The following is a 14,079-nucleotide window of genomic DNA, read 5'->3' on the forward strand; positions in this document are numbered from 1 at the left end:
AGCAGCTCTGGGTGGAGAGAGGTGGTTATATACCCTGTCAAGAAGGGAAAGTATAATTACCGTCATCTGTTTAGCTGGGACACCGTTTTTAGGGGCTGCAGCCACCGGGGCTTCTGGCAGAGCTGGCGAAGGATCCTCTGAACGTACAGATCTCTTTGTAACTAGAAATCAGCTCACAGAGGAGAGACTGCCACGAGAAACACTGTCCAGCCTGAAAGCTAATCGCCTTTGTGGCTGGTTACTGGTTTGTATTTCTAAGTATTGCATCCTTTGCCTGTGAACTAGGGAAAAATTAAAACTAACAAATAAATACAATTTTTAAATCTTATGTGTAAACAAAAAGAGGGAGGGAGGGGGGCTTTCACTGTTTGTGCTCTTTCGGTGTACTGCAAAATAAAAGGGTGCCAGGAAAAAGGTGTTGGAGGCGAAGGGATGGGTACGTGGTGGCACAGGCCAGAGGAGGAGCGCGGCGGTGGGGTGTGCCTTGTCCCCAGTGCTGGTGGTGCGGAGGGAGACATGCGCCCCAGGAGCCGCTGGTTTTGTGGGCTGTTCTATTAATTCAATTCCATATTACTCTGTTTAATTATAAATTAAACATACTCAGACAATAGCGGTTTTAGGGATGGTTTCCTGGTGCTCGTAAAGCTCTGGAAGAAATGGGGGACACCAGGTTTGTGAGAGCTGTTGGGGGGTGCGCATGTGTTGGCTGGAGGACGGGTGAGGGACATGGGGGGCCGGAGCACGGGACCCTGCAGCTCTCGTTCAGACCTAACTGCACCCTCTAAACGTGATTTTCCAAGACAATTAAGCGGTCAAACCGCCTGAGGAGTTTGCAGAAAATAATTTTGAGAGAGGGACGTGTTTAAGCGCTAATGAAGCTTTGCTCGGCCGTTGAACGTAATGTCTTACTCGAGATCGAGCTATTCCCTCAGCCCTAATACTCCTTCCCAATTAGCCTGTGATGTCACCTTTTCCACTCTCCTCGTACCACTCGGTGGATTTCCTGACTGTGACGTGCCACGAGCCGTGGGGCGGCCGTGACCCGCTCCCCCCCTCGGAGCCTGCCTTGCAGCCATGGGCAGGGCATGGGCTGTGGGGGTGGTCTTCCCCCCACGGCGCAGGGGGCACCCCCGCTTTCCTCCGGGTGGGAGTTTTCCACGCACCGAGACAGCTTCGATACAAAAAAAAAACAGCGACAAAAAAACAAAAAAAACACCAAACCAAAAACAAACCCACTAATTAATTAACCTACAGATGGCTGCAGGGCGGGGTGCGGGCGGCTCGGCGGGGCAGAGCTCCCGGGTGGGGTGTTTCCTGAGGGGGCAAAGGGGTTTAATTCCGTTATTTCCTCCGCGTTACAGTTGTTCGAGTCAGGAGAAAAGTCAACCGAGGGGCCGGGTAATTCGCAAAATTCGGCAAAACTCTTCTTCCCATCGAAAGGGTGATTAAACGCCGAAGCAAAAGTACTTCCACCCCGCTGGGGAGTTTTAAATCGCCGGGTGAACTGGCTTCCTCCTTCATAGCAAAATTGGTACCAGTTGAACCGTTGTCCCTTTCTGAGTTGCCCAGCCCAAATAGAGACACCTATCGAGATATCTGAAGTGTAAAAATAAGCGGAGGAAGCCTTTAAAAACGCATTACACTTGTATATAAAACGAAGGTTCAGAGGAGCCTCTGAACGGAGTCGATGTATCGATAGTTTCTGAAACTAGTTTACGTACATTTATATAAAATTATGTAAAAATAGGTAACTCTAGAAACAGGCTATGTTTCTAACAGTTATATACAGTCTGTGTGGGGTGCAAGCAAAAAAATCAAACAAACAAAAAAAACACCACCAAAAAAAAACCAAAACCAAAAAAGCCACTCATTAAATGAGGAGCATTTTTGCAGAGAAAGGTGATTCCCTTCTAGTAGCTGGGGGGAAAAAAAGTGTATAAAATTTGGGGCCTGCAGCTCGTTCATCCACGTATATTGCAGAACTTGCACTCCGAAATGATGCTATTTATAAGAGAGCGGCTATGTGAATCGCTCAGGACTGTATCTACCGGACAGATTGATGCGACAGAAGACGTTTAGGTGCTCTGTAAGAGTAGGGGAAATCAGACAATTTCAGGCACTGGGAGAGTCACAATTTAAAAAAATACTGACCAATGGACTTTTAGCGGTAGGGTTTGCTTCGCAACGATTTTGAATTATTGACTGTGATTGCAGCCGGATGGTGAAGTTCATCTTGCCTTTCTTACAGTGCAGCATCAAATTCTTACGATAGGAGCGTTTTCCATACGGGTTAATTTTTTTTTTTTTTAATGAATTTGGGGGCTGTAGGCCTGCTGCAAGGGCGGGTTCTGATGGGTGACCCTCAGGCCGGCCATGCCTGCCTGGCTGCGGCTGCTCGCCCAAGCAGCCTCGGGGCAGATGTTCCACGAGGTACATAAATTATATATTATATTACCTTAAATTATCAAAAGGAATTCCCTATGCGAGGAAATTACACCCGGTCTGTACAGCACTGAACCGGACCTGCTCAGAGGCAGGGATGGTGGGGTTAAATATTTACAATTATTCGTGCGGTTTGTTTTATTTTAAAGAGGAAAAAAAAAATCAAGGTGTGTGCTTTGGAGGGAGGGAGTTGGAAATTTATTTTATGAGTACTGTTTGTTTATGAGTGTGCTGGTCTCGGAGGTGAGGTTGTTTAAACAACGCGACGCAGATTTGTTCGCTCGCTTGAACGTGGCCCAAATTCTTCTCACTTTACCCATAATTATTCTCCTTGTTATTTATGACAATAGCTCCAGAGGCTTCTTTTGCCTCGGCCGTTAGGAATCAGAACCTTGGCATGAAAATACCTTGCGATCTAAATAGGGAAGACGGACAAAAGGTGGGCGGACGAAAAGACACGTTAAGGAAAGCGGGAGGGTTGCAGTTCTGATTTTGTGGGCTCCCTTAGCCTGGGTTAGGGCTCCCCGGAGCGCAGAGCCCGGGGAGGGGGGACACACCCCGCCGGCACCCGAACACGGCCGCCGCTTTTTCGCGTTCCACTAACGCGCGGGCGAGTGGAACTCATCACACTGAGGGTGATGTCCGGATAAATGACAACCCCCTGGCAGAGCTCGGGGCCGGGGGAGTCCGTAAGGCGGTTTTCAGCTCGTTTGCCTTCCACAGAGCAAGGGGCATAATTTTAAACCGAAGAAAAGTGGAGAAAACAGAATTAAAAAAAAAATCCATGCGGAACTGCTCCGTGCAAGTGGCAGTAAACATATGGAACAGGTTATCTGGGAAGGCCGGGGAAATGCAGAGCATGAATTTATTCAAGAAACACCTCGGGTTTGTCGATGGCGGCGGTGAAGGACAGTAGGACGGTGGAGCGACACAACAGTGGGACTGAAATGACGCCAGCAGCCCGGCCTCGTGTCCTCGACAGTTCCCTAAAGGCGTCCGCGTATCCCTTCCTTCGTGAGTTAATTAAAAACACCGGCCCGGGTGTCCCGCTCCCGCGAGGCTCCCCACAGCCGGGACCTCTGCATCTCCCTTGGGTGCGAAGTCCACCCACGAAGCTGCTCGCTGGCTTTGCGGGCAGCGCAGGCTGCTGGTCGCCCCCCATGCGTGTTGCCGGTCGGGGATCGCGTCCAGAAGCGCTGGAACCGGGGAAGCGGGGGGAGCCGGCCGGACCCCCGCTCCCCGATGGCCGCGGAGTGCTGCCTGCGCCGCGGCTGGACACGCCTCCCCGTGGGAAGAAGGCATCTACGGGTGACCCCCGTGGCTGTCGCGTCCTGCCTCGCTGCTCGCAAGACCCCGCCGGCGGCTCCGCACGCCCCCGTGCATCCCCCGCGGACCCCTCGTCAGCCCCGAGAAAACACGCCGAAATCCCCTTTTTTGGGTCGAAAACTGTAAAGACGGAGGCTGAGCTCCCCTTCCCCCGGGGACGAGCCCGGCGCCCGCCCCACTGCGTGGGCCAGCTCCGTCGCAGAGGCAGCTGCTGTGCTGGGTCCGTGGGACACCTCCCGTGGAAATCATCACCGCGCGGTCTCGCGTGTCCGGTGCCTCTCCCGCCGTGGGGAGAGGGCCGAGCCCAGCCAAAAACCATCCCCACGGCCGCTGTCAGCTCTCCCTGCCGCGGGCAGCCCGCCGGCACCAGCACCCTCGAGTCCGTGGGTGCCCGCCTTTGCTGCCGGGGATCCTGGGCCTCGCGACTCTCCCACGTAACTCTTGCACCAAGCACGTCAGTAATGAGTACGAATCGCTCGTTAATGATCTGCTGCCCTGCGCCCCTCGGGCTGAAGGGGAGTTAAACGAATCCCGTCGTACCGAGCAAAACGTTCGCGAAAAGGCCGTAAAAAGTCCAGGGAGACGGTCCGCCTCGCGCTGCGTTTCGTTCCGGTCCCGGACCAGCTCCCGTCGGTGTCTCACACCGGCGTGGCCGGGGGGAGCCCGGGGCTGAGGGCGCCGAGCCGGGCCGCCTCGACGGGCAGCCCCGAGCCCCGGCCGGTGCCGCGGACCTTCCCCGACACGGAACACGCGGGTCACGGGGCTGGTCCCGTCCCCCCCGACCCCCCTTCGTAGGGAGCCGGCGCTGGGGCGGGCGGCCCGGGGGGTCTCATGTGCGCCTGTGTCCCCCCCGCCCCATGGGTGGGAGTCCCCGCGGCTGCGGCTGCACTGCCCGCCCCGAGGGGGGCAGCGCTCGTTTGGGTGCCCGCTCTCCCGCGGCGCGCCGTTTGCTTTCTGTGGCAGCGGATCAAACGCTCCGCCGTAACCCCCCGCTCCCAGGTACTCGCCCGCCCCGGCCCCTTCCTTCCTCCGCCGCCCCTCCCGCCCCCCCGCCGCGCTGCCAGCCCCGCCGGTATAACAGGCCGGGGCCGCCGTCCCGGGGCGGAGAAGCCGCTCCCCGCTCCCTGTGCAGGCGGCGGTGACGGCTGCGGGCTGGGCGGGGGGGGGCCCGCGCCGGGCCCGGCCCGCAGGGGCAGGGTTAGGGGCAGGGTTGGGTTAGGGGGCGGCGGGGCGATGGGCAGAGCCCCCGCGGGGCGCCCGGCTGCCCGGCTGCCTGCAGCGCCGGCCGGGGGGCTGCGCTAGGGCGGCCCGGCGGCCCCGGCGGCCGGGGGTCCCTCCCGCGTGTGTGTGTGTGTGTGCGTGTGTGCCCCCCAAAACCGCCCGGCCGCGGCGAGGATGCAGCACCCGCTGGAGCTGGGGGCCGCGCACTGCTGCCCGCCCGACGCCTTCCCCGACCACCGCTCGCACCGGTACCGCAGCTTCATGATCGAGGAGATCCTCACCGACCCCCCGGACGCCAAGGGGGCCGCGCCGGCCGGGGAGCTGCTCAAGTTTGGGGTGCAGGCGCTGCTCTCCGCCCGGCCCTACCACAACCACCTCGGTACGTCCCCCGGCGGACCGGAGGGGGGGGGGTGTCCGGGGGAGCCCCGAGGGGCTCCCGCGGCTGCGGGGGAGCGGGCTGGGGGCCGCGGGAGCGCGGCGGCGAGGCGGGGAGGCATTCCTCGCTGGTGTGCTGGAGAGCGTTCTGGAGCCGGTCCTCCTGAAGGAAATGTCGTGAATTTTGCCTAAAAAAGAAAAAAGAGCCGGCGGGCCTTGCCGGCCGTGCGCGTCCCCCCGCCGTGCCGCGGGGGGCTGCCAGCCCGCAGCCCGGCGGCTGTTTCGGGCCTGAGGTGCAGAAAGCGGCTTCGGGGCTCTGACGCCACTTGCACAAAACGGCCATCGGACTTCGCGGGGAGACCGTTGTTGTTGATCGGGTGGGTTTGCTTTTGGTTTTTTTTCTTTCGTGTTTTTGGAAGTGTGAATTGCTGGAGCCTAGGCAGTGGGGTATGTTTCTGTACGGCTGCAAGAGGCGGCACGGTGCTCTGCGGACATGGATTTAGCTGGAAGCCCGGCATATATATATAAAAATTGTTTTTATACATACAATATTTTTAACTATATATTTATTTAAAGATGGAGCCAGCGTGCTCTACCCAGGCCGATATAGTATCCAGGACAAATGCAATCTATTAACGACATAGTTTTTTGGTTTGTTGTTTGTTTTTTTTTTTTTAAAGGCCAGTATTTAATATATTTTAAACGTCAGTATTCGCTGTGTGATTGCGAAAGCTTTCATTTCCCGACTCATCTTAGTTTGCGGAGACATCGCTCTTTATCCGCCGAAACGAACGGAATAGGAGGATCCCAATTCCTTGTTTTCCTTTTTAAAAGAGCAAGAGGAAGGCGTCAAACCACACAGCAAGGGAGCGACATATGTTAGAATATCTGGAAATATTATTTCCAGAAGTATTATTTTCAAGGCGGGCAGAACCGTTTGAAGTACTGGACCAGATAAAAGGCTCGTTATGGCCCTGACGGCGCAGCTCCCGCCGGGTTCAGCGGGGGCAGGATCGGGCCCCGCAAGGGAGCGAGGCCTCTATTCGCTTCCACCGCACAATCGCTGCCGAGGCCGGGCCGGAGGAACGGGGCCGATCCGGGGCGGAGCGGAGCAGCCCGGGCCCGTCTGCAGCAGCATCCCCGGGGGTGGGCTCACTCCCCCGGGAGCTCTCCCTGTCCTGTCCTCGGGTGCGTCTTCAGAGGAAAAATCGTTGGGGAGGGATGGAAATTGTTCCCCGCTCGAAAGCGTCCCGAGAACTGCTCGGGTGGGAACGCCGGGACGGCGCCGGGACCCCGGCCGGCTGCAGCCGCCACTGGAGGGGAACGCTTTTCGGTAGATTTAAACGATTTCCACTTGTAAACAGCGTCCCCCCAAGTCATTCTGTAACGAGCCGCTGCCGGTCGAAGGGCAAAACGAGCGAGCCCGTAGGGCGGGGGCGGCCGGACCCCCGGGGCCCCGGCGGCCGGGCCGGGGGCCGCCCGGCGCTGAGGGCCCCTCTCTCCCGCAGCGCTGCTGAAGGCGGAGCCGGCCGCCGTGTTCAAGTTCCCGCTGGCTCCCCTGGGCTGCTCGGGGCTGGGCCCGGCGCTGCTGGCCGCCGGCTCGGGGCTGCAGGGCGGCTCCGCCCCGGCGCATCTCCCGCTGGAGCTGCAGCTCCGCGGCAAGCTGGAGCCGGGCCCCCCGGAGCCGGGCAGCAAGGCCAAGAAGGGGCGCCGCAGCCGCACCGTCTTCACCGAGCTGCAGCTCATGGGGCTGGAGAAGCGCTTCGAGAAGCAGAAGTACCTCTCCACGCCCGACAGGTAGGGCCGTGCCGGGCCCTCGGGGCGGGACGGGGGCTCATTTTTCCTGCAAAAGGAAGAAAGCTGCCAGGCGGGGGGAACGCTGCCGGGCCTCACCGCCTGCCCTCTCTCTCTCTCTCTTTCTCTCTCTCTGCCCCCCGCAGAATAGACCTGGCCGAATCGCTGGGGCTCAGCCAGCTCCAGGTGAAAACCTGGTACCAGAACAGGCGCATGAAATGGAAGAAAATAGTAAGTGCCCGAGTCCGCCCAGTCTGCGCGCCGCACTGCGCCGGGTCCGCACCCCGCCGGGTCCCGAGCGCTGCTCCGCGGGCTCGTCCTTCTGCATGCCGGCCCTGGCTAAAAAATAGCAATAATAAAAAAAATATATATGTGTGTGTGTGTCCGGCCTTTAAGGCCGGCACCGCCTGGGCCTCGCCGGACCTCCCAGCCCAGGCTGCGCAGCTCGGCCCCGGGTGCGTAGCGCGGTGGGCACGGGTCGGGACGGGGCCGAGGGAGGTTCCTCCCGCCCCGGGCTGACAGCAGCACGGTTTTACTGGGGTGCCCCCCGCTCCTCTGCCCCCTCCCCGCCTCGCAGGTGTTGCAGGGGGGCGGCCTGGAGTCCCCCACCAAGCCCAAGGGCCGCCCCAAGAAGAACTCCATCCCCAGCAGCGAGCAGCTCTCGGAGCAGGAGCGAGCCCGGGACGCCGAGAAGCCGCCCGAGGGCCTGGGCTCGCCGGCCGCCGTCAGCCAGGAGGAGTGAGGGTGAGCGCCCGGCCCCACCGCCGCCCCCCGGTCCCGCAGCGGGCTGGGCGCTGTGGCCGGCCGCCGTCCCTGCCGCTCCTCTCCGCGCCCGCGGAGGCCTGCGTTGTGCGACGGCCCGCAGGGGCCAGGAGGACACTGGATCCCGTCTTTCACATCTGCTCGCTGTCTAAAACCCTGTGGTGCCCCTAGTTATTCGAAAACTGCATTTTATGATCAGTTTTATTAATGCGAAGATATTTACTTTATTTCAATAAAGTATTTTATGAACTATCGCTCGGAGTAACGTAATGCTTTTTAATTAAAAAAAAGTAATTTTTAAAAAAATTTCTTTTTCCCCCGCGGAGGCGGGTTAGAGGTTGTCCAAGTCCAAGGTCGTAGGCAGAGCTGCGGAGGCAGAAGACGGCGCGGCCGGTACCGGGGCCGTCTCTCCCGTCGCTTTCCCTGGCGGCTCGGCCTGTCCGCAGCCGGGAGAGGCAAAGAGACCCGCGGTTTTTGCTCGAGCACATTTGAATGCTTTCGCGCTTTAAAGATGCGTTCACTGGTGTCAGATAAGTTAATGAGACGCGGCACTGCGCGTCCTAAATGACGCTTTTCCTGAAGGCTTTCGGGACACGCCGTCCGATCGCTCAGACCGGCCGCAGCACCGCCGAGCCCGCAGCCTCCAGCGCCGGCCGGATCGGGCCCCCGTCGCGCCCCGGGGCTCTTTGTGAACAGCACGAAATCGCGGCGCTTTGCCTCTTTTTCTTCCTTTTAAAAATTTGTTTCTGTGTTTGTTTTCCCCGAGTCCCTGCTGTATTTTTTTTTTCCATCGAGATATCAAATTATAGAGCATCCTACCGAGACGTGCAATTACCGCCAGCCTGCTGAGAAACAGAAACGGCGAGAGGCAGAGAGCGAGAGAAGTGGAGTGGGGCCGGAGGCAGTACGGGCGCGTTGCTTGCGCGGCCGGGGCCGCGGGTGGGAGGTGCGCGGCGGGGCTGAGCCCCTGCCGCCGGGGCGCTAATTAGGCGCGCCTCCCGATTAAAGGCGGTAATTAGCAGCCGGCGGGTGGGGGGGGTGGCTCGTCGTTTTATTTAAAGCCTCGCCCGCCCCGCCGGGGTTTGTAGCTGCCGGGTACGGCCGTCGTGGGGCAGGCGGGAAGTCAGGCCGTATTTTTTACACTAAAACAACACAGATATTTCGCCAAGCAATTGGTTTGAAAAGCTGTATTGGGCCGGGGGGTACGGATTAGCGCCGGGAGGGGGGAAGGCGGCGGTGGGTGTTCGACTTCGCCGCTTTATGTGGCCGCCTGGCTCTCGCTGCTGGGCCGGGCACCGGCTGCAGCGCAGGGGAAAGCGGCAGCAGCCGGTTTTAATTACAAGGTAGATTCCCTGGCGCAGTTACCCAAATGGCCAGAAGGACAAGCGGTGTCCGTCGCCCACGTTTAAAGAGAGATTCGGAGCCGGTTCCGCTCCGGTTGTTGCCGTCGCGCTTAACGCCAATATGTCCTTTTCGCACCCGAGAGAGCGGCGGAGCCGCCGCTGCTTCCCGCGGACCGCGGAGGCGTTAGGTACGGACGAGTTTTTTATCGTGTTTGTCTCTCCCAGGTAGCGAGAGCCACAAGCAGGAGGGTTTAGGCGGACCCGGGCTTTCTGCGCGCCACCCTCCCCTGGGACTCCGGGCCCAGGGCGGCGCAGGCTGCGCACCCGCGCAGGGGCCTCTCCGCGGGGGTCGCGCACCGGCCGCTTCTCCGCGGGATCCAGCGGGATTGTTCTTTTTTTTTTCTCTGCTGGCCCATGGCGGGAGCAAGCTCCGGCGGGCGCCCGTGGGCGGCCGACTCCCGAGTGGGGCTGACCGCGGGGGTCTCCAGCCCTCCCCTCCGGCCGTCTGCCCACTCCGCCTTTCCCCCACGGCAGGGCGAAACCGGGTGGGAGACGCTTTGGACGAGCTGTTTCCTTGACTCGGAGTCCGCGTGTGCTGAGCCGAGGAGCCCCCCCCCCCCCGCTAATCAACTGAGGGATATAAAACCCCAAAGCCCCCCCCGTCAGGTGAGAAGTCTGTTAGAAGCCGTTGACACTATAACCTGACAAGTCTTCAGTTTGGTTTTGGTTTTGCTTTTTTTTTTTTGTTTGTTTTTTGTTCCCCCCCACCTTGTAAAATACTTTTAAAAAAAAGTTCAGTTATTTTCTCTTTCAATGCGTTTCTGTATCATTTTCTGTTAAAGTGTCATTTCCCCGCGGTAGGCTGCCTGCTGGGCTGGCCGGTGTGGCACTGCACCCCCGTGGCAGCAGCTGGGAGCCAGGAGCAGAAGGCTCCTTCTGTTTGAAGAGCCAAGGCAAGTGCCACCAGCTTAGCTGCTGGCGACGGCCCTTCCACACGCGTTCTGCGAACACCCGAGTGCCTTTACACGGGGCTTTTGGGGCTCACTTCAACCCCCATCTGCCACCTCCACCGCCCGCTGAGCCGCCACAGGCCTCGCCACCGTGCCCGTTTTGTGCCGATGGATAATTTCTGTTAGCGCAGCAGAATTGCTTCATTTTCTAACTACTTTTTCACAGCTGTGATGAAACGGCGTGGATGCTGTTAGGCTGCGATGGGTGATAGCCGCCTTCAGCAGCGACGAGTCGCGTCAGCCCAGACGCTCGGAGACGCCTGACGGGAGCCCTGGGGAAGATCTGGATGAATTTTGTTCAGTGCTGTGATTTCTCCTCGGAGCCCTCTTCTCTCTGCAGCACCCCGACGTGCGGCTGCCAGAGGAGCCGCCCCAAGGGTCGTTTGCCGTTGCGGTATAATTCTGGGGCCAGTATACTTGTAGCTAGTACACCTGATGTTTGTTCTCTTTCCTGTGTATAAATAAGCTGTATTCGTGTAACGCACTTACCCTGGCAGAAATGCATCCGCGCTAGGGAACTCTGCTGTTTTAATTACACCACTATAGGTAAAACACTGTGTTTTCTCTGTAAGCAAAGGAGAAGGGCGTAGACCGAAAGCTGGAAAAGCAGCACCAAAAGTGGGTTCTTCCCATGTTTGAATGCTAATCGGGTCACGGCTAATCGGCAAACGTTATGACGGTTTTCTTAACAAAAAATCCATTTAGGTGAGTTTCCAATTCAAACATCCTAAATTCCCTTTTTATGAAGCATCTCGGGGAAACCTGAGAAAGGTTCTGCTTTTTCATCAACGTCAATTTAAAAATAGCTCCATGGAGCCGGAGGATTTTAAGATTAATGACACGGGGTTTATACCGAGGTAAAAGTGCAGGAGTGCTTGCTCCGGTGGGAGCGAACCGGACACCGTGTGGGAGTTGTGAGGGGCTGCCCCACTGCTGGGGGGCAGCAGCCTTGCCCTGATTCTCTGCTCCACACCTGCCAGGCAAGTGGAGATCTGCTGTGCCCTTCTGAAAGCAAAAATTTGTCCTAGAGTGCCTTGTGGGCACTCCCCACCAAAAAAAAATCCCAAGGCAGGGTCTTGATGCTGCCCTTTCCCCTCCGGAGGTTTTGGGGGGAGCTGCGGAGAGGATGGAGGGGGATGTGGGAGGATGCGGGGCAGAGGGGGGAGTATGGAGCGATGCGGAGGGTTGTGATGGGAGGATGGAGGAATGGGGGGTGGGATGTGGGGGTTTTGGGGTGATGTGGGAGGCTGTGGCGTGGATGGGGGGAACACTGGGGGATGTGGGGTTGTGAGGGAGGGATGCAGGGGGTTTTGATGGAACACGGGAAGGATGGAGGGGGATGTGGGAGGATGGAGGTAGATGCATCCTGCAGGCTGCACCCCCCAGGTGCTCATGACACACACTGCCTAGCACCGTGCATGTGTGCTGAGCTGAAGCTGGGGTGGGTCAGGCCTTCTTGGACTTGGGGAGAAAAAAAGTTAACACCTATCTGGGACTTCTTATCACCATTTTGGATAAAAATATAATGAAGGGATCAATATGACCTATTGAGTTCAGTCAACTTCTCTGAAAATCATTAACCAGCGCGTGAAGTACTGTTACTAGACGTCTGTCTTAACCCAAAATGTTGGCTGGAGGTCATTGCACATTCGGTTGTTTCAGCTGACTTGTATGGTAGATAAAATCTAATCGCAGAGTGCCTTATTCCATGAAATTTGGCTGAGTAATATGTAAATGAAATTCAGGGCAAGTTCGCATTAAACCTGCTAGCATGGCTCTTGATTCTATCACCTTGGCTTTTGGCTAAATTTTCCATGAAATCTGTAGGAAATTTGCCAGAATCAAGGCTCTGGGATATGGATGGTTACCTTTAATGAAGTCGGTGATGACTGTTGTGTCAGTAGGCAGCGGTTTTCATAGCATGCTTTAAAAATACATCCTCTTATCCGTGCAGATCTGTGTTGATGGAAAAAGTCACAGTTGCTGTCTTGTATGGGTTCATCAGTTTACAAACAGAGTCCATTAAAACATGATTATGTATTAAATGGGTTCTTGCTCTGCAAGATCCTTGAATTCGTTGTTTATATTGTACCTATATTAACAAACCGCAGAATAAGCTTGTAGCATTTCTAAACCATATTTTTTTAGGATGGGGATGTGAAAACTTTCTGAAGTTGAAAGGCCAATGAATAAAAGAAGATTGATTTGTGTCTAAAGTTTGAGTATTAGCTGGAATGAGAAGATTTCATTTTTTCAACCCATTTTTTCCCCCTCCAGATAGTTAAAGAGTGTTAGGCAGTGTACACACACTCTCTGAGTACATATTGAAGTTAGTTAGTGGATTATATTTAAATGGAGGCTACCATTCACAGGAGGAAACACTTGAGTTAGCGCTGAAGCGATCGCCCGCCGAGTTCAAGCACACATACGCCTGCAGCATGATGTCCTTTTCACTCGTACTCGAAAGTTACTCAGGCATGACTTGCAGTGAAAAATTATGCAAAACCCATTAATTCATCGCAACTATTTCCAGCCTGATATTTCATAACTGCTAGCCTGAAAACTTGCCTGTGCAAGATTCCCCGGACCTCAGCGACATTCCACGAGGATAAAGAAAATAACGGGTAAACAGAGCCCAGAAGAGAATAGGCAGATGTGCAGTGGTTATTTGCACACAGGAAACTGCATGTCCTAGGAACACTGGCGTCTTTCTGAAGACACAGCATTCCAGTAACCGGGAGAAGAGACCCCCGAACGCGAGGCTGGGCTGTCTTAACGCGAACTGTGGCACAACAGTCCTCCAAGTCCCAAGCTTGCGCTTTGCGTGGCATGAATATTGTGTCGGGGAAGTGTTGTGGGCGTAAATCTACATACGGCAGTAGATCTCGGCGAAATGCAAGTCTGACTTTGGCTGACGAGGAAGGTGCTCCCAAAATGCGACTTTCTTTTCACCGCAGTAAGGTCTGTGAGGGAGAAGCCGGCTGTCCAGGCTGAGCCAGCAGGCTTTTTCCTTCTCTACCGCTTGACTGACTACAAGGTCTTGGAGGGATTCCACCCAATTAATGCTGCCGGGCAGACTTTCTGAGGTATTTACTAAAGATTAAACACAAGTATTTAAGAATTTAATGTGAACCACAAATAATTTTAAATTATGTTCTCTCTTATTTATATAATTTTCTAAAATATGGAAGTGAATAATATCTTGTCTAAATTAAAATAGCTGTTAATAGACGTTTAAAACAGAGTCATTTGTGTATCTTGTCCTCTTCTCCTTTCTGTGAAAGTTGGATTGCTGAAATATTCAGTTCTTTTAAACGGAAATTCTCATAGGGCCTGTTCAGTCAATGCGAAATGCTGGGTTTTTGTGCCAGTCCTTGCAGATGTTCAGAGCCTCCTCTCCTTCTAGCCCTTTGAGGCTTATTACTGCCATAGGTAAGGTTTAAAGGGCACTGTAAGGTTTTTTTTTTTTAATTCTGCGGTGTGCCATGAAATTTCCACATTAATGGGTGTGGAAATATTTCATATTCAGATTTTGTACTGTTAATTATAGAAGTCACAGAGTACTGCTTGTTTCCTGGTCAGATGGCATGTCTCGCTGGCTAAGCCTTGGTGTAGGGACCGTGCATGTACTAACTGAGCATACCGTGTTAAGCCCAGTGGTTATTTGAAATTGAAATTCATTATTCACTAGTATTTGTACTAGTAAAGTACAAGTGCTCAAATATTTGCAGAAAGCAAACGTGAAGCAGCTGTAAATATGGCTGAATTTGCTTCTGAATTTTAATGAATATGTACAGATTTTTGGC

General features: G+C 55.7%; 1 protein-coding gene across 1 annotated transcript; it reads left to right on the forward strand.

The window, feature by feature from the left end:
* Positions 1-5,163: 5,163 nt before the first annotated feature.
* On the forward strand, positions 5,164-8,107 carry BARX1 (BARX homeobox 1; the record flags this gene model as incomplete). The annotated part of the gene is made up of 4 exons (XM_082004820.1): positions 5,164-5,368; positions 6,873-7,161; positions 7,305-7,389; positions 7,736-8,107. The coding sequence occupies 4 exons, from the start codon at positions 5,164-5,166 to the stop codon at positions 7,898-7,900; spliced, it is 744 nt and encodes a 247-aa protein (XP_081860946.1). The 3' UTR covers positions 7,901-8,107.
* Positions 8,108-14,079: the final 5,972 nt, after the last annotated feature.

The sequence above is a fragment of the Phaethon aethereus genome (assembly GCF_964289735.1).
Source record: "Phaethon aethereus genome assembly, chromosome: 11".
Lineage (NCBI taxonomy): Eukaryota > Metazoa > Chordata > Aves > Phaethontiformes > Phaethontidae > Phaethon > Phaethon aethereus.